This window comes from Cavia porcellus, unplaced genomic scaffold (assembly GCF_034190915.1).
Source record: "Cavia porcellus strain 051 isolate PalLab524CR breed Dunkin Hartley unplaced genomic scaffold, mCavPor4.1 scaffold_4, whole genome shotgun sequence".
Classification (NCBI taxonomy): Eukaryota; Metazoa; Chordata; class Mammalia; order Rodentia; family Caviidae; genus Cavia; species Cavia porcellus.
Window position 1 is genome coordinate 18,142,200 of NW_026947487.1, and position 20,644 is coordinate 18,162,843.

Consider the following 20,644-nt stretch of genomic DNA (forward strand, 5'->3'; position numbering starts at 1 on the left):
TAGCTTGAACTGTTTCCTCTGGGCCATGCCACCTTGGCTTGGAGACAGTTGATTATGGGTTGAAACTTCCACAAACCATGAGGTAAATAAATCTTTCCTTCCTTAATTTTGGTGCTGGGGATTTTTTCTCTCAAGAAAAGTAATCAAAACACTTATTAAGTTTCTTTGCTTTCCTTTAAAACAATTTCAACACTTGTCTTTATTATCCGTGATAGTTATTTGATGAAAAATCCAGACTATTCATTTTATGGAATTTCTCAAATTACATTTCTATCATTTCCCTAGGACTGGATATAGGTAAAACCTTTTTGGCAGGAACAGCGTTGATCTTAGACATTCTCTGTGTCGGGTTATTAAACTCACGACATTGAATTAAGTATAGCCAGGAAAGCCATTTTATTGTACTCTCTGTAGAAAGAAGTGGATGTGAGCAAAGAATTGTAAACTGCAATGTATGATAGTTTATTCCATCACCTAACAATAGGGAATTTAACAGTTGTGAATGGCTATTGATCCATTGAAACTGGATTTCATTGCTACAATGAAATCATATTTCTTATTTAGAAAACAATGTTTTCTTTCTTCAAATGATAGATATATGAAAAATACATTTAAATAAATGTAATTAAATTACAAATGAGGGTTTTAGTACTGAACTGCTTCTCGGTGGAGTTTCAAAGGGACAAGATGAATAGACAGAAATGGAAAACCGTTGATCTTTGCTGTCATAGACTCATTTTATTGTCCTTGCCTAACATTCTTCAACACTTCTCCAAGTAGACAACTGAATGCTGAACTGTGTTGTATTTGGTACTCAAAACAAATAAATCAAGTTTTCATTGTGGCTTGATGGGTAGTATGACATTTTTTTGAGAACTATGTTCATAAAATATGGATAAACTTGTATTACAGTTCCTAAAATTTGTGTACTATCGGTTTTAGAAAGCAAAGGTATTCTTCCTTATGGAAAAAAAGACTAGGTGCCAAGTAACATGCACATTGAAAAAATGAAACAATTTGGGGTAGATATTTTCATTACAATAAAAATCAAAGTTTGGCAACGGTTAAAGAGTTGTGTAAACCCACTACAGATTAACAATGTATGCAACTGAAGCACACTTAGTGTTCCTTCCTTCATTAAGTTAAATAACCCAATAAACTACCTTTACTATATGCATACACACATACATACATACATATATATGTAGAAATACATAGATAAATCTCTCATCTGTTGCAACAAAAGAATTCCAAATCATTACTTCTGAGCTATTTTTCCGAGAATGCAAGATATAAAATTAAGGCAAACATGAGCGGATAAGTCTGGCAAACATTGCTTCTGTTTAATGATCAAGTGGAGCATCAACAGTGATCAGTCATGTTGATAGTCTTTACTTGATAGAATGTGGTTAGACTAAAAAATACACAATCTCGTTCTCATCATAATCATAAAAGTCTAAATTATACGGCACTCGGTAAAATATTTGATTTGTACTCTCAAAACAGTTAATTATCAAAAACAAGAAAATATGAGACTCTAAGCTGGGCATGGTGACACACACATGTAATGCTAACACTTAGAAGGCTGAGATAGGAGAATTGTTGCAAAATCAAGACCACCCTGGGCCACAAAGTGAACCCAAGGCCAACCTGAACTGCATAGTGAGACCCTGTCTCAAAAAGACAAAAAACAAACAAATAAAAAAGAGAGAGAGAGAGAGAGAGAGAGAGAGAGAGAGAAAGAAAAGAAAAGAAAGAATAGAAAATGAGAGGGTGTTAGAGTGATCTAGAGAGATATAATTTTAAAGAAACACAGTGTCCATAATAGGATCCTAAAACAGAAATAAGATACTTGATTAAAAAAAAAATAATCAACAGGGGCCGGGAATTTAGCTCCGCAGTTACAAGCACCTGCCTGGCAAGAGTGAAGTCGTGAGTCTGACCCCCCACACCAAAATTAAAAAACAATAAAAACATACCGTCTTCAAAAAAATCAACAGTGAATGTGTGCTAATAAGGAAATTATGTAACAGTAATATATACAGTTTGTGCCATAATACATGTACCATACCAAAGTAAAATATTGTAAGTGGCGAATGAGACATAAGCTATATGAGAAGTCTGTGTGTGTTTTGTGATTTTGTGATTGTGTGTTTAGTGTTACTCTAGAAGCATTCTCATTTAAAAGGTATTTTTATATCTGAAAGCGTTACTAAAAGTAGTAAGTTCATTTTAATTTCTTAAATGATAACATTATTTTCATTTCTTTCTAGTAGCTAGTATGAAAGGCACACTGGTGCAGAGGAAAGTTGGATAGATAGTTTACCTTACGATGTAGGTTTCATAGGCAGTTTTTGTACTTATCTGGCAGAACATACATATCTAGTATAATTATTAGGAGAAAATGCATCATATTCTAACAAAACTGATGTTATGGAAGAACTATTTATGATATATGCAACACAATTATTAATGGTGAGCCACTTATTTAATAAGGTAGAACACCACTGACTCATGCTCACAGAACCTTTACTTTCTTTATTCCACTGTTTCTCTATAGATTTTCTTTCCTGTAAGGTAAAAATTTAAATATATTCATTCTTATGCAATCAAAGTTTAAATTTACTGTTATGTATTTGAAATATCCAGTCACCTTAATATTCACTTAGGGTGGGAATGTACATGAATATACCGTACCTTTGAACATGAGTATTTGAATTTTTCTTTTGAAGAAGAGGAGGATGACTTAAATTCACATCTCAGCGAACAGTGTGTGTCATTCATTTGGGTTTAATTCCTCGCCTGATGATTGAGTTAGGCACTCTTAAGTGACATGAATTTTACCAAAGCATCATGGAGGAAATAATTCTAGGGACATTTTGGTAAAGATTGTTTTCATTGTTATTAAAGAAATATACACAATGGAATAGTTCCTCTCCCAATATCTCTATCTATATTATTAACATACAGTAATATACGCACATTTTCTGTATGTATCAAAACTTTGAAACTATAACAACCATGAAGAAATCACTTGTCACTTGAGAAAATGTCTGTTACCTAATAATATGTTTACTCTTGTTAGCCTGGAAAACACATTTCTTCTTAATGGATCAAGAGAAATTATAAATAATTCCTTGATATCTGAAAATTATTTCCAAAGCTTTTATTTACCACAGTGATGTATTTTTAGGTGTCCAAAGTGTCACTGATTATCAGTCATTTTAAAGCAAAGTTTCTTTGCATTTAACTGGAAATATTGGGCTTGTCTTCTAATTTTAGCTGTCTGTGCTGTGAAAGTAAACTTTGAATTAAAGCTACATTTTTTCCGCAATCAGTAGCCATGTTTTTATTGAGTTAAATTTTAAGTCAAATACTTTGCTGGCTTTTGGCTTTTTACTAATAAGTCTCTCAGAGAAATGGCCAGGTTATATATATAAAGAAGTATATCATGCGTGGTGTAGCTCAATTTGTGTGCACTCAACCTCAACACACTATTATTCCATTTGTGCGTTCTGGCTTTTGCAAAAGTATCCATTTACTGGATATATTCTAAATTGACCAAAAATGGGATATTGTTAACTCTTTGATACAAAAAAATGGTTTTAATGCCCAAATGTATCTAAAAAATGTCAGTGAATAAATTTAAAAATTGTTCCTTATGTGTTCCTTACGTAGTTTGGCGGGTGAAGTGGGTAGGGGAAGAGAATGAAAAAATAAATAAGTATACCAACTCTACATGATGAGTGTAAACATTATGTATGGGAAACATGGATGCATAACACAAAATTAAAAAAAAAAAAAAGAAATGTTGAATGTTTTCTTTATAGAGGAATGATAAATGAATTAGATATACTTAACGTGAGTTAAACATTATACAATGTCCACATAGAGCAAGGCATAAGGAGACACACATAATTATGTATACTTTTGTTTTTATGCATTTGTTGAATATACTGAAACAATGTAAAAACTAAATCTGTAAAAAAGGTACTTTGCAAAACTTTCTTTTTTATTATACAGTGAAATGAAGAAATATGCTTCCAAAATTCATTCTAAATTATGATGAAGTGTACTGCTCATAGAATTTCAAGTGGAGCTAAAATCACATGCTTTCACAAAGAAATATCTTAAATATCCTACAGTTTATTACACTGAAATATTATCTATGTATTTTTATTTCAATTTTGACCAGAGAAGGTAAAAAACAACACATACAGATAATTATATACATCCACATGTGTTTTGCATGTAAGGCTAACATTTGTTGTGTTATTTTAGAAATATATTTCCTTGTGAAGTTTTTTGTTGTATTTTGTTTTACATTTTCGATACAGGGAAATAAACTCAGGACCTCACAATTGCCAGGCGGGCACTGCACTGCTGAGCTATAACCCTGCCCTTCCCATGTATTTTAAGTGGTAATATAATGCGTGACTTGCCATAGTTATAATTTTAAATTCTAAATATTGTGAACTTTAAGTAAAATATTAATATTTAATTGACAAACTCTCTAATTATATTTATCCAATTAAAATATTGACCCCTCAGAAAAATTTAATAGCCAATTTTCAAATCATCTTATTAAGTTTGTTCATACAACACATTAGAGTGTTTTAAAAACTTTATTGATGTAAAATTGAAATATATTAAATTGGACATATACAAGGTGTACAACTGAATAATTTTGACATATGTGCATTGCCATAAAACCATCTCAGCAACAAAGTAAAGGATATATCTGTCAGCACCAAATTCTGTTATTCCCTGTTGTAAACTATGCTGCTGCTACATTTTATGCTCACTTCACACATGGGCACAAATAATCTGCCTTCAGTTAGAGTGCATTACATCGGTTCCCCACAATTTTAAGTATACTAGGACATAAAGCGGGTAATTTTTTTGAAGTTTAACTTTCAGCACAATTAACCATGAGACTGAATATCTCAAAAGTTCTTTCCATTTTGTTACTAAGAAATATTGCACCCAATAGACACACTCAAATTTGTTCAATCAACTCTCAATAAATGTATGAATTGTTTTCAGTTCACAATATCACAAAATAAATTTTATCAATGTTTGCATCAATGTTTTTGTGTCAATATAATCTTTCAGTTTTCTTAAGCAAATACGTTAAGTATATAGTGGACAAATAATATAAGTAAAAGGGAAAAACAGTTTTCCCAAATGCTTTTGCAGTTTCTCACATCTAGCAGCAGTTTTAACATGCACTCAGTGGTCACTCACTGTGTTTCTAATGGATAGCCCTAGAAACACCAGTGATAGTTAGCAGTTTCCATTAATAAACTTTGGAATATGTCTTTTAAAATTATTTGCCTCTTCATTATTTTTTTCTTGCTATTGGCTTTGAGAGTTCTTCATGGATTCTGATTATGATAGTTTATCAGACACAGCACTCATAACCTTTTTTCTCCAGGAAATGGTTCATCTTTTGTTCTTTAATGGTGTCTCTTGCAATGATTTCCATGAAGTCCAATTTACTAATTTATTCCTTTGCTCTATGTTATTGATATTTACCTAAAAATACCTCTAATTAACCTAAAGTCCCAAAGATTTTCTTATATTCTTTAGGTCAATTGTAATTTAATTTTGACATTGAGTTCTATATTCATCTAAAGTGAGTTTTATATTTCTGAGATACTGGATGAGAATTTTTGTGTAGATATCTGAGTTTTCAAAATGTACTTTTTCCATATGAATTGTCCTTGAGCTTTTCCTTACACTCTGTGTTCATACATGGGCAGGATTACTGCTGGACTACACTCTGCTACACTGATATATTTGTCTTTCCTTAGATCGATGCCAGTCAGGGACTATTACTTTAGATTTATAATAAATAAAATACATAAGGTTGTATTATTACTGACATCATTATTTTTTAATTCTTTTGAGTATTCTGGGCTCATTACCTTACTGTATGAATTATAATTGATTTCCAATTTTCACAAAAAGTGTTCTGGGATTTTGAATATGATTGTGATAAATCTATATAGTAATTTATAATGAACTGAAATGCTAACAATATTGACATTGTAAAGCCTTTCACCCCAACTCTTCTGATTAGAATACTATGTTGGGAGGTCCCTGAAAACAACCTTCAGTTTCAATAATTGGCAGAGATTATTCAAATGTCTCTGGTTATACTTATACTAGTGACTATGATTTATTATAGCCAAAGAATGAATATCATAAAGAGACAAGCACAGAGACTCATACAATAAAGTCAAGGGGAAGTCTAGTGTATAATTCTTCTCTCATTCTATAGAATACAGATTATTCTCCTTGCATTGAATTATGACAAAGTACATAAAATGTTGCTAACAAAGGAATGTCATTAGGGACTGAGTGCCCAGAGTGCTTATTAGGTGCTGATGACTCTCAGGGCATATCAATATTCTCAGCTCTTAGTCCTTAGTATAAATTGCAATGCATATGCATGCTGTTTGAGGCCCTCTGAGCTGTTTAGATCAACCAATAATGGAGTGCTCCTAAGGTATGAATTTCAGATTTGAGTTAAAAGCAAATCTTGCTTAAGGATAACATTGCAGAGGTAGCCTGATTTTCTCCATAAATACAACTGAAAATAATGTAAATTAAAAGATGTTCTGAAGTCAAAATTACATAAAATTTAAAAACCCTGTTAATAACATTTATCTCTTTTATCTGATTTTCACAAGATCTATGCTAAGCAGCGTGCTAATACCTTCTTGATGACATTATTGAATACTTTATAAAAAATTTCTCTGAAAGTTTTGTCATTATACTACTTTAAAGAGATAAAATTAAAACTTGCTAGAATTTTAATAAATTATGAATATTTAACAATAATTTTAAATGTACTCATTTTGTCTCTGTATTTCAACTTGATTTTGTAAGTCTAGGGATACAGTTCAAAAATCACCTAAAATTGATGTAAAAAGCATAGATTGTTATAACTTACATGGCATTTTTGGTGTATTTTATGGTATTTCATAGACCTGAAAAATATATATCAATAAATATCACCAATAGATTTAGCTGAAAATTATTCAAACCAAAGTAAAATGGATTAACCCATTAATTAGTGAGATTTTATGCAGACCATGTGTTTTTGAGTTGAGCATAGACAAAACAACTTCTTTTAAATTAAATTAATTTTTCCAGGAGACAAATTGTCTTGATTTTAACATTTAATTTTTTTTGGTTTAATATATGAAATTCTTAGTGCCTTGTGTATCTAGATAACAACATTTGAAATTGAATAAGTCAACAGAAGAAATAGTTGTATAACTCATTATAACAGCCACTTTTGGCAGAATAATGAGAATGTCTGTAAAAGATTCTTGCCCTAGTAAAATTACTGTACAATTATGGCGGTGGTCTAACAGGATGGAAGGCCAAAGCAAGAATGCCTACCACTTCCTGCTTATTCTTCAGCCCTAATCCCAACTCCCCTTCCTGTTTTCATACACAGAGAATTCCAATCTGTTCCTCACATGTCATCAATATCTGCCCCATGTGCACCTCCGATCAGAGGTTGTAATAACCCTCTGCCTCTCTGTATCTGGTCAAAGAAGACATCCCAGCCCCAGCGGGTTGTGTGCTCCTTTCCACAACCTCAACTCAATAAACGTGTTCATTTTGTACTTTTTGCTTCTCTATTGTGCCAGAATACTCTAACAGTCTGAAGTACAAAACATATTATCATAGGTCTATTTAAAATATCTTGCAATATTTTAAATACTAAAGGATATATTTCCTTTAGATTTTATTATTAGAAAGCTTGTACTTTTGTTAAGTATAATACAATATTAAGCATAATACTTTTATTTTTATAAAATAAACTTTCATACTGAGAAGTTAAAACAAATAATTATGTTCTTTCAAGAATAAAAACAGCACCTTAAAAGAAATACAATTCATACTATGGGTTTTGTAGATTTCAGTTTAAATACAATTTCCAAGTCTTTCTTATTTGAATTACAGAGTTATATACACATAAGTACTTCAGAACAAAAGTAGCAGCCAATACAAATATCAATATTTTATTGTCTTACTTCAATGGCTTTGATCTTTTTCTTTCTCTGTATTTTATTTCAATTAGAAATAGGCATAAGATACAAAAGGATACATACAAGATAATGTAACTCCAAAGGCAGATCTTAGCTAATGCAAGCATAAGAATTCTTTCATAAAACATGGCTTTTATTTATTTGGTTTCTGGTATTGGTTTTTAGTGATTTGCTTGTTTATTTGTTGTTGAGATAGGATCTCCTTATATAGTGGGGCTGACCTCAAACTCATAACAATTCACCTGCCTTTGTCTCCTGAATATTGGGATTACAGGTATGTGGCACCACTCTGGATTCCACTGAACCAGTACGAATTCAGATTACCTGCAAAGTTCTTTCATCTTGACATGCATAAATATTTTGTTCACTAAGTTCAGTGATTGTACCATAAGTAAAAAGCAGCTTTTGTATTTATATTCTCATAATCTCTTCAGATGAAGAGTTTTTGTTTGTTTTTATTGTTGTTATTTTTTGAGATAGGGTAGTTCTATGTAGTTCAGACTGACCCTGAACTCATGTAGCTCAGACTGGTCCCAATCTCAGAGATTCTCCTGCCTCACCCTCCTGAGAGCTGGGTTTACACATGTGAGCCACCATGCCCATCAAGAGCCTTATTATTTTTCTTGTATCTATGGTTCCTCTATTCTACTCCTCTATTCAGAGCTTCATCTATTGAAACTTCATCTATTTTGGCTCCCAATTTATGCTTATATATTACCATCTTCCTCTTCTACTAAGATTTTAGGTCATTTTCAAAAAAATTCAATTTCATACTGCAAATACAAACATCCATACCTTAAAATTATCATCTATGAGCATTTATATTAATGATCCACATGCATTAGCCCCAGAGAAGTGAAAGTTACCAAGTATTATTGAAGAAATGTAGGTAATTATTAAATAAGTATGAAATTCTTTTCCCGAACACCACCAAGAGCATTCACATTATCATATTACTTCAGTACTTTGCTTTATTTATATATTTGAATTTGAAACAATATTAGACCACTTTATACAATTAAAATTTAGTTTAAATAAATATAAGCAGTGAGATTTATATACATGGTCTTACAGATTTTTTAGTTTAATTCAGCAAATAATAACTTGCGAAAATAGATAAATGTCCTTTTACATACTTTTAGTTTAATCAAATCTGATCACTAATCAAAAAATATCCATTGAAGATTTCTGAAATTCCTTCAAGGCATCATTTTTGCCCTACTGAAGAGTATTTATCTTTATGCTAATGTTAATCTATTCAGTAACCAAACTCTCCACAACCCAAACAGGTCTCAACTATAAGCACTTGTTTCTAATGAATCTGAATAAAATTTAAATCATGTTAATACAAATCAACTTTAAATCACTATGCCATTTACTCGCTACTGTCAATACAGGTCTGGGAAAAATTCATCAGTGATACCTGAAAACTTCTTGCCCTAGTAAAATTTACTGTACAATTGTCACGGTGGTCTAACATGGTGGAAGGCTAATGCAGAAGTTTTTCCCACTTCCTCCTTCTTCAGCCCTAACTGCAATTCCCTTTCCTGTTTGCATGCAAAGAAAATTCCAATCGGTTCCTCACATGTCATGAATGTCTGCCCCATTTGCCATTTCCCATCAGAGGTCATATAACCCTTTGCCTCTCTGTATCTAGCTGAACTAGACAGCCCAACAGCCATGGGTTGTTTCTTTCTTTTTTTTTTTTTTTTTTCCTATTTGCTTCTGTATTGTGCCAGAAAACTCTAACAGTACCCAGGCCAGAGCCTCACCATTGGACTGTCTTGAAACTTCCTCCACCAGATTAATTCATCTGCACCCTCAATCTGTTTCCCATGAAATTCTAAGACATAAATAATAAGTTTACTTTCGGCCAGGGCTTCACATATGTAACCTGGAGTTTGCCTTCTAATGGAGTCCTTTTTTTTTTTTCCTCCAATGGAAAGCTGACCCTGACTTTTAGCATCTATCTGCATTTCTATCAGCATTCTTATCATCTGAGTTCTGACCACAATCTCTTGGTTTACAGAATTCTAGATTTCTCTACTCAGCTTCCAAACCTTTCTGAACTCCAACTACCAAGGAGTTTCAAAAGCTTCCAAACCACGTGGTTTGCTCAAGGCAACACTTCACTTCTCTTATACCAAAATATGCCTTAGTCATTTTCTCACTGCTGAAACATGACACCCAACATCTGCCATTTTGAAAGGGTTGCTGGCCCAGGCCAGATACTGTAGCCAGTAAAGCCAAGGAGCTCCTATCTCCCCCTCCCTTAGGAATTACCTCTGGCTACAAACTAAGACCAATGGACTACCTGTGCATCCCTAATGCCCCTTAGGTTCCACCCCAGGCCAAGGCTACTTATGTGCCTCACTCCACGTGTTCCACGGAGAGATCGACAGCCCCGGAGTGGAGATGCCACTCCCCAGTGGGTCGGGGGTGTCTCTCCCCGCATTCCCAAAATAAAAGTTACTTATATTTTATACTTCTTATCTTTTCAGCCGCCGCCGGTCCTCTTCCTCCTCTTCCTCCCCTCTACAGTTCTATCATTTAAAGGAAGAGAGTTTATTTTGGCTTACAGTTTAGAAGTTTTAGTTCATGTCTGACAAAGATCAAGCACAGAAAATGATATGATAGAAGGTTGTGTGAAGAAAAGCTGTTCCTGTCATAGCAACAAGAAAGCATAGAGAAGGAAGGGAGAATGGACATCCATCCTTCCAAATCACACCTTTAAAGATTTGCTGCTCTTTACCTGAACCCACCTCTTAACAGCAAATCAACTATGTTGCTCAAGTGATTCAATTGCATTCTAAAAACACATGAGTCTATGAGCATGTGAAGACTTTGATGGTGTCTGATGATTTTTGGTGTACAATATAACCATTAATCTCAGTTTTATGGTGTCAATTGTTTTGGCTTGAAGCTGAAAAGTCTTTTTCATGTTAGTGCATGTTTTTGATATAAAAACTATTCATTACTAAGAGTTGGTACATACACATATCACACTGCAATCTTTTTACTCCTCCTTCCTTTCCCTACTATTGTTCCAGGCAGCTGAATTAGTTAGAAATATTATAGGCAGTCAGATAGCATTAGGCTCTCAAAAGAGCCAGTGCAGAAGACCAGACATCTTTCAACACTGGAGGAGACAGTCATCAGCTGCAGGTCAGATCTCAAGACGAAAAGCAAAACAAGTGTAACAATATTGTAAGTATAAACATCAGAGATTGATATTCTAAACAGATATGAATCTCCTGGAGGAAGCCAGGAGTCACCATCCCAACCCACTACAGGAAGAGTCACTGCTGTTTAAGCATGGCCACTTGCTACATGATTCATTTCCTCATTTGTCCTTGATTTGATAAATTTTACCTGAACAATTAATCTTATTAGTTAACCATAGTTTTGTCCCATCTCGTGCTGCCTGCCTTGCCAATTCCCAAGTTTTCACCATTTTGGACTGGTCTCAGCTCATGGTTTTGCTCTATAAAATTCCCTAGAAAAGGCAGTCGTTAACAACTCACTTGGTACCTGACAGGTTCTTGCCCTAGTACAAGTTATTGTACAATGATAGCAGTGGTTTAACATGGTGAAAGGCTAAAGCAGAAATGCTTGCAACTTCCTCCTTCTTCTTCAGCCTTAATTGCAACTTTTTCCTATTTGCATGCAAAGAAAATTCCAATCAGTTCTTCACACATCATCAATGTCCACCTCATGTGCCACTTCTGATCAGAGGTCATGTAACCCTCTACTTTTCTGTATCTGGTTGAAAGAGCCAGCCCAAATGACATGGATTGTGTACTCCTTTCCACATCCTCAATAAACCCGTTCATTTCCTTTTTTTGTACTTTTTGCTTCTCAATTGCACCAGAAAACACTAACAGGACCCCTTCCAAGACAAAGGCTTTCTTTCTCTGAATAAATATATTCTGTTCTTAACTGCACTTTTTCCTAAAGTTAATTTTTCAATTTTAGAGAACATCAACTCGTACCAGACATCAGGTAGGTTGGAAGTTTCATTCCATATATCACTATCCCCTCCTCATCCATCTCTAAATTCTCCTCACATTTCCAAAAGTTCTGTTTAACTTTTTCCCAACATCTATCTTTTACCTTATTCTTTAAATTACTACATTTATGTAATGTTCAACCTCCTATGTTTGATTTATTTAGTGCATGGTTTTGTGCACTCATCTTTCTGCAAATGACTGAAATTTATACTTCCTTATGGCTATTACTTGTGTACACTGAATTTTCTTTTTCATTTATCACGTCTTAGTCACTATTCTTGTTAGAGACAAAATTCCTGTCATTCAAAGTTAAAGGAGAAAAAGTTTATTGCTCCTTGCATTTTACAGAGGTTAAGAACCATAATCGGTCAGCTCCAAGGCATAGTAGCATGGGAAAAGGGGCATCACAGAGAAAAAAAAAAAAAAAAAAAAAACAGTCCTAATTTTATAGGCAGCTGAGCTAATTAGAAATATTATAGGAAGTCAGACAGTACCTCAAAGATACCAGTACAAAGAACCAAATGTCTTGTGACCTTAGAGGAGACAAACACCTCTTGCTGTGGGCTAGATCTCAAGACAGAAGGCAAAACAAATGCAACCATGCCCTAAGTATAAACATTAGGATTAGGGATCACTTTGAGAAGCCAGGAGTCAGCATCCCAACCCACTACAGAGAGTCATTGATGCGTATGCTCACTTGCTATTTGACTCATGTGCCCATTTGTCCCTGATTTGGTCAATTCTACCTGAACAATTAAACTTATTGGTTGACCATTGTTCTGTCCCAACTCATGCCCATCTACCTTGTGAGGTCCCATTTTTTCCCCTTTTAAATCTGCCTCACCTTAAGGTTTTATTCTATAAAAATCCCTAGAAAAGATAGAATCTTTGGCAACACTCTCAGGATCCCTTCTGTCTCAAACAGAAGCTTTCTTTATCTCAATAAATACTTCTACTTTTTACCTCCATTGTTCCTAAAATTCATTCTTCGATTTTAGAGAACACAAACTCATACTGGACATACAGCAGATCAGGAGTTTCATTCCTCTGTATCATTTGCAGGAAAGGAAACACCAAATGCAAGCAAATGAAAGGCGACTTTCTACTTCTTATATTTTACCCAGTCTACCCACCCTTAAGGTAGAGCCCTTAATGGTAACATTGCACCATGAATTAGTACCAGCATCACATATTCTAGACTCAGTCACCAGTTTTCCCTTCCATGCACATACAGTAGATCCAGCTACCTCTTAAAAATACACACCGATGACTGCATGAGTCTTTGGGAAGTCATTTAAACTTTAGCCATCAGCCACAGACATATGGTCCATTCTCAAGATGTAACCATTGTGAATTGTACTATAAATATGAGTCTGAACATATCACTGTAATATGATGCCTTAAATCTTTTACAAAATGTCTTGAATTAGTATAACTAGGTCAAATGAAATATCTGGGTAGAATGGAATTTCTATTTTTAGTTCTTTGAAATTTTTCAGTGTTTCCATAGTAGTTGTACTAGTTTACATTCCCACCAACAGTATAGAAGTATTGACATTTTTGTTCCGCACAGTCTCTTCTGCATTTGTTGTTCTTGAGTTCTTTATGATAGTAAAGCTTTCTTGCATAGATTACATAAATCTAAACAGCAGGGCATAACAACACATGTGTGTGATCAAAACAGTTCTAGATACTATGGCAGGAAAATTACAAGTCCCAGCTTAACTTGGGCAACTTAGTGACACAGCAAATCTCTGTCTCAAAAATAAAACTAAAATAAAAATAAAAATAAAAATGGCTGACTATATAGCTCAGTGTGAACGCTCTGGTTTTAAACCTCAATAATACATACATGAATCTATGTAACTTGACAAAGATTCATACATATTAAATGGACGACTAAATGATATTCAAAATAGTACAAAGCAAGGAGGAGAGATTTACATGCCAATTAGAATAAATGCCCTGTAACCAGAATGAATATTGAGCTTCCTGTATCATGAGTTGTGTTTGAAATCAAACTTCCTGAAGGTCTAAGTAAATCTCACAAAACTGGTGTGAAATTCTATGCAATACTTTAGCTACTTTTTAAATACAATGCCACAAAATGTATAGATGTTTTGGACTTCATTAAAGGTGAAATTATCTTGAGAACATGTAGTCATACCTTTCATTATATGTTTGATTATCAAAGGAAAAAACAGTATACACCTGAATGATTGATAAGATGACATTTGAATCTATTTCTAATGTCTAGAACTGAAAGTAGGAAAATGTTTTAATAATTACAAGACAGAATGCAACAGTACAACAACATCAGACTTTTCAAGAAAGCAAAATTGCTCATAAAACCAGTTGAGAAATTTAACTTAGCAGTTTAAAAAGTAAGTGTGTATTACACTATAGTAGATACATAACCTTCACATATCACAGATGTCAGAGTCACATAGCTGTTTTTTTATTAGTTCCTTTGCAAATCCCAATGCATAAATTCAAAACACTGTTAACTATGCACAAAACATCTACAATATCCACAAAAATATGTCTATGTTAGAATCTATTTTGAAAAATAATTTTCCCAAAATGAAATTTATAAGATATTCAGATTTGCTTGTCTATGCATACAGACATAAATTCTCAAAAGAAAACAAGGGCAGTTGACAAAATAATTGAAAGTTAGAAATATGATAGAAAATATGATTATTTAATTTATTTGATTTTTATGCTTTCTATTTTTTTTCAATACGAAATGTAAATGCTGTTTCAGCATCTTGAGACAGTTACTTTAATCGATGTTTTAAAATAATGGGCAGTTATTAATATAAAAGAAAAAAAAGCCTTTGGACTTAATTTCTCTTATTAAGGATAGAATTTTCCATCTAGGAAAAGCCCTAATTTTAAAACTAATACTCTGTTAATGTGCTTGCATAATTCATGCCACTTGAATTAAACTGTAATGAAAAATGAAACAATAATTTACTTTTAATTATCACAAAAACTCTGAAGGGAGTTCAGATGGTAAAGTTCAGGCTGGATATATTGATACATACTTTTTAATATTAAAGGAGAACATTAAACATCTCAGTGCCTGTGTGTGACTATTTAATCCATTCAAGTGTTTGGCAATAAGCAGGAGCGATCTTTACATTCCTGTGCATGCATAAAGGCTTTAATTAACTTCACTGGCACGCAAAACTCTTTTGTAAATAAGTTAACTCTTCAGTGAGATTTAAGGTTTGCCATTTGGCAGTTTAATTTTCTACCCCTCTTTTTAATACCACTAGTAAATGGACAGCTTCCTTTATTTAAACTTTGTCCTTATCAGTTCTCTACAGGACCTGACACTGTTACTAACCTTGCATTTCCATCTCCCATATTTGTTAGAACTCTATTTCCTTTCTCATCAATGAACGCAGTATATTTTCATGGCTGTCAGGATAGTAAGGATTATGAAAGGGATAAACCAGGAGGAAATTTCTATCAGTCTGAAAGCAACTTTACAATATAGTGAACCTAAATGAATCTTTTCCAGGCACATTAAATTTTTTTCATTTCTTAACTCAATGTGATCATCAATTTGTGACTAGAAATTGAAATCTAAATATGTGCATATGCATAAGCACACACATGTATAATTAATAGCCTCATTTACACTTCTTGCTAATGAAAAAAGCAAGACTTTAAGTGTTTTTATTTTGTTTTATTTTACTAAAAGAAAATAACATTGCATTAAATGATATATTTGAAAGTACATTAAACTATATGTGTATAATTTGCCATATTGTTTGTTGAACTCAATAAAGGGTATAGCATGTATGTATGTATTACAATGTGAACATTATTCTATGTGTTTGCAGGAGGAGATGTATTATGCATTAATGTATTCAAATTGTCAGGCACAACTGCTCTGCAGGAAACTAGCATGAGCCAAACCTAGATCAAGGCAAAGTATGGCAATATGGGATTCAATTTAAACTGCCCAAGCTACTTTGAGAGCAAGAGTTCATAGGTCACCTCAGTGTACTCACATTATAACTGATAATGCCATAAAGGTCAGCTATGTGTAGAGAAAATATTGTTGAATATTTTTTTCTGTCGTACATATTCTAGTTTCAATGTCCATCTTGATTTTACTGCCTCGATACTGATCTTTATCAGGCAGTTTTGCCTCAGCAATTGGGCTGCAGCACTGAAAAATCTATTCTTATGTTAATTTAAATAGGTAAATTGCCTCACAATAGTTTTTGTCAATGCACTTTTGAAACGTAACATGTGTGACTCTACGATTAATTTTGGTCATTCTGAATTTGCACTGCGTGGACAAGTGTTCATATCTAAAATATAGCATGTATTATGCTAAATGTCTGGATGTTTCCTAAAGCTTCATAGGCTCACAGGTGGGTGTTTATGGAGGTGACTGGGGCATGATGTATTACTCCACTGATGAATTTACAGCTAATTGTGATGTTGGGAGGTGAAGCCTGGTTGGAGGAGGTAGCTCGATGGCAGCCTGACTTGGAAGCGTCTATCTCATCCCTTCTTCCTTTATTGCTATGCATCCATTACTGCCCTGCCCTCTGCTGCGCTGCTCTCTCTGGAGCACCTGACTGTGGACTGAACTCTCTACAAAGTATGAGCCAAAATTAACATATTCTCCATTAAATCGTGGGTGTTGCTTAGTGTGACTTACAGACAAGGCAACGACATACTTTCGAGACAGGATATCTAAATTTCTGTATGCCTCTAACTTTCTAGGTGATTAAAAAGCGAAAAACTTTGAAGCGTATTACTCTTTTCCTCTCTAACTAGTCCGCTCTAAAATTTAAGACATCCATTTTTAAAGAACATTACTTGTACACTATTACTTTTATGGGCCTTTGTTCTCTACAAATCAGTAAACTTATAATCTAATTCTCCACAGAAAAGAAGCTACAAAAATTTGGAAATTATAAAAGAGAAATTTCAGCATTGCTATGAGAAACTATTAGAAATATGATATGAACTTCCTTTTGATTTTAAAATTATTTTTAAGATGAATGTCAAGTTTCACTGCTCTGCATTTTTCAGCTAAAATGACAAAATTACTCCATGGTTTCCTTTATTAAACTAAGAAGCAATTTGGTACTGTAGTAAATAGTCATTGTTTTTATAACTGATTTTTTGTTCTGCATATACCTAAAAATCTTCTCTTTAATTTTGTCAATGCAAATGTTAACATTTTCTATAGTTTTGAAAATATTGCTAAATATCATCCTTATCATTATTACATATGTTTCTATAAATAAATCATTTTCTTTGTAAACTTGTATTATCATGTTACTCACCCTTTGATACCTACTAACTGGGATAAAAAGACTGAATATTTTCTTTAATTATTGCTGAAACTTCCCAAGTCCTTGAAACCATTCTTCCTCTGTACTTTGCTGGATCAGAAAAAATGCATAGTAAATATGGAGGCTGTTTCTCAGGTCTTATTATCAGGTCTGCAGCATACATTTTGCTGCAGAAGCTTTTTGGAAAGATGACTCTTTTTCCTCCAAATCAAAAATTATTCAACTCTTGAAAATTTTCTTTCTCTTTTGTTTTCACAATATGTACTGTACATTTGGGAGATTATTACTCTTTCAATTTTTTTTTTATAATACTAGAGAGACAATATGATATTTACACATGTGAGTTTGATTTATTTCACTTGTAAATTTGGCCACAAGTTTCATCCATTTACATACAAAAGCCTGAAGTGTATCCTTCTTTATAACTGAATAATACTCCATTATAATAAAACACCACATCTTTTTTATCCATTCTGTGGCAGAGAAACATTTGCGTTGTTTCTAAGAATTAGCCATTATAAATTGTGCTGCTATTAAATCTATATTAATTAAAACCTATATTAGTCAAAATGTATTTCAAGCTACTTTATTTATTTCTTAATTTCCAAGTTAATGAAATAAATTAATCACATATGGTTCTTTCACATTTTATACTTTGTAGATTTTATGGAAATTTTGAGATCAATTATACATTCTGATGCACATCTACTGAATGCATTGCTTCTATTACTAATAATTATCAAATCTTCACATACTTGACCCTTTTTAGTTTCTCCAAAGCGTTACAAACCTTCAACGTTAAGAATATATTCTCAAATGGCTGAACATTTGCTCTTACAATTTCCCACTTATTTTTTCTTCCTTCTAGGATGAATTTATAATTAGTCTTCTTCAAATGAAAGTCTTCTAGATCAGTTAGCTAGCTAGCTAACTAGACACATGGATACTTTTTATTTTCCTATTCTGTACAATTGTTTACTCTATATTTTCTACTGTTATAGCCCATTATGTTACATGTAGGTACATATTTTAGCTCTTTCCTACAATCTCTCCGCTAATACCGAACAGATTATTGGCTCAATTGGAACATTTCTGTAAACACACAATTAGAAGTTCATTAACCATCAGCTACAACATCATGTAGGAGCAGAGTGTAATGTGGCATATAGTGGCTGTGGAGTGGTTTGTAACCTGCCTGCCCTCTATGAAGCAGAACCAAATTTGGGTCATTACATTCAGCAGGGAGCTTTGAAACACCTTCCGACTTCATGCAGCCCGATGGTGAGTGTCTTTTGACCTAGTTTTGCACACGGGAAACTCAAGGATGCCAGGCGTTGGAGACTCAAAGAATAAACTGTGGCTTTCTGTCGCTGAAAGGATCCCTAAAACATTACCTTCAAGGTTCTTCTCATTCCGGGTGATTATATTGGATTCCTTGTAGTTCAGAGGTAAGTGCTTCTTTTACAGTGTGAGCAAGTTGAAACTGAATTCAGATGACCTTAATTGTGTCTCTAGTTTGCCTGAATTTAGATAAGCTCTTCCAAAACTCTCAGCCTTTACTCAACTCGGAGCATCTACTATAGGAAACTCAAAATTGTTATTTTTTTTTTCTTTGCACTGCTTTACAATATATTTTTTCACAGCTTCTTGCCGGGTTTATAACTGAACAGTGTTTTTCTTAGGAACTTAAATGCTCTATTTTTAAAATGTAAACCTAAAGGGAGATAGTATCTCTAACTTACAGATTCTGTCAGGAAGATGAATAACAGGTGGATATAGTGTTACAAATTGTGAAAGTACCTCATCACAAAATCAGGAACAAATTTACACTTCCTTTGGTAAAGCCAATCTGCCAGCACAAGTGGTCACTGTGGTCTCCCTCATTCCAGTGGAAAATTCTCTCCCAACCTTCGTTTCAGCCCAAGTTCTGTTATCTCCACTCTTTGCATCAGCATTGCAAGAAACTGTACGTAAGTGTTTACAGGAATTTTTGCTTGTCAAATTGATATCTAGAAATTCTTGAGAGTAAAGAAGGCCTGTCTTTCTATCACATCACCACTTTGCAACTTGTATTTAGAATATATATATTTGGTTTTCAGTCCTAGAGGCTTCATCTACTGGGTGTTGTATGATTATTGAAAAATTTCTGTCTGCAATAAGGCAAACCCTTACAAAAGGCAAATTCCAACACTTTCGATGTCTTTATTCAGTGCTACCTCTTATTTCTTTTACCAGGAAAACACAGAATCTTAAACTGGGACACTGCTGCATTGGTAATGATCCTCTACCTTTCTCGCTTACCTTTGTCTCACAGGATGATCAAAGTCAAGCAAAATGAATCACATACTATTTCTAAAAAGTATTACATCAAGGAAACCACAATCCATAGTATCTGCCTTTGCTATTCCAACAAGATTTTATCGTCTCTTCCTAATCTTAACATTAAGACATTTAAAAAAAATCAATGCTAACCCTAATAATGCTATAGAAAGCATATTTTATGCCTTCTAATTTGCTTTTCACATTTGGGACTATATCATACATATTTTTCTGAGTCTCTTATCTCCTTCAATGTAAGCTTCTGGAGAGCAAAGACATAGCTTTTTTATTCTTTTACAGTACAGGTAATACTTGGATATTGAACAAGATTTAAAAACACTGACCAAAATTATTTTATTTAATTTCCCAAATATGATGAAAAGGTAAAAATTATACCAATATTTTAAATAAAAATAATTTATCTCAAAAATAATTGAAAATCTACTTATTTTACAACTCTAAGTAATGTTTTATTATTCCTTTCAAATAAATTTGCCAAGTCTACCTTACATATTCTGTACATTTTACATTAAAATAATACATAAAGAAAAGTTATTTATAGTTAGTTTTCAAATGAAAAGGATACCGCTAAAGATTTTCTCTCAAGCAATAAATCTTTACTCAAATTGGCTAAAATTTGTAGGATATCAATGGAGAAAATTTAATTCCTTTACAGTACCTGTATATGCAAATTGAACAAGGTCCCAGAGGGCATTGGGGTCTATGCCTTCCATCTTGATCTCCTCTTGCTTGGCTTCACAAACATCACTTGTAAACATGGCCGCAAAATAGTCAGAGACGGAGCTCAGAACAAGCCTGAAATAGTCACACAGTTTGATTTAGGCCATGAATTTATAGTGTAAACACTTTGTGTCAATCAAAATCCAATGCTTAGGACAAAACCAATAAC

General features: G+C 33.3%; 1 protein-coding gene across 2 annotated transcripts in view; it reads right to left on the reverse strand.

The window, feature by feature from the left end:
* Klhl1 (kelch like family member 1) overlaps positions 1-20,644 on the reverse strand; it is a 382,405-nt gene that overhangs the window by 215,179 nt on the left and 146,582 nt on the right. For both annotated transcript variants that reach the window (XM_063246827.1, XM_063246826.1), the window contains exon 3: positions 20,414-20,550. In XM_063246827.1, the coding sequence (XP_063102897.1) occupies positions 20,414-20,550 (137 nt within the window). The remainder of the gene's footprint in view (positions 1-20,413; positions 20,551-20,644) is intronic.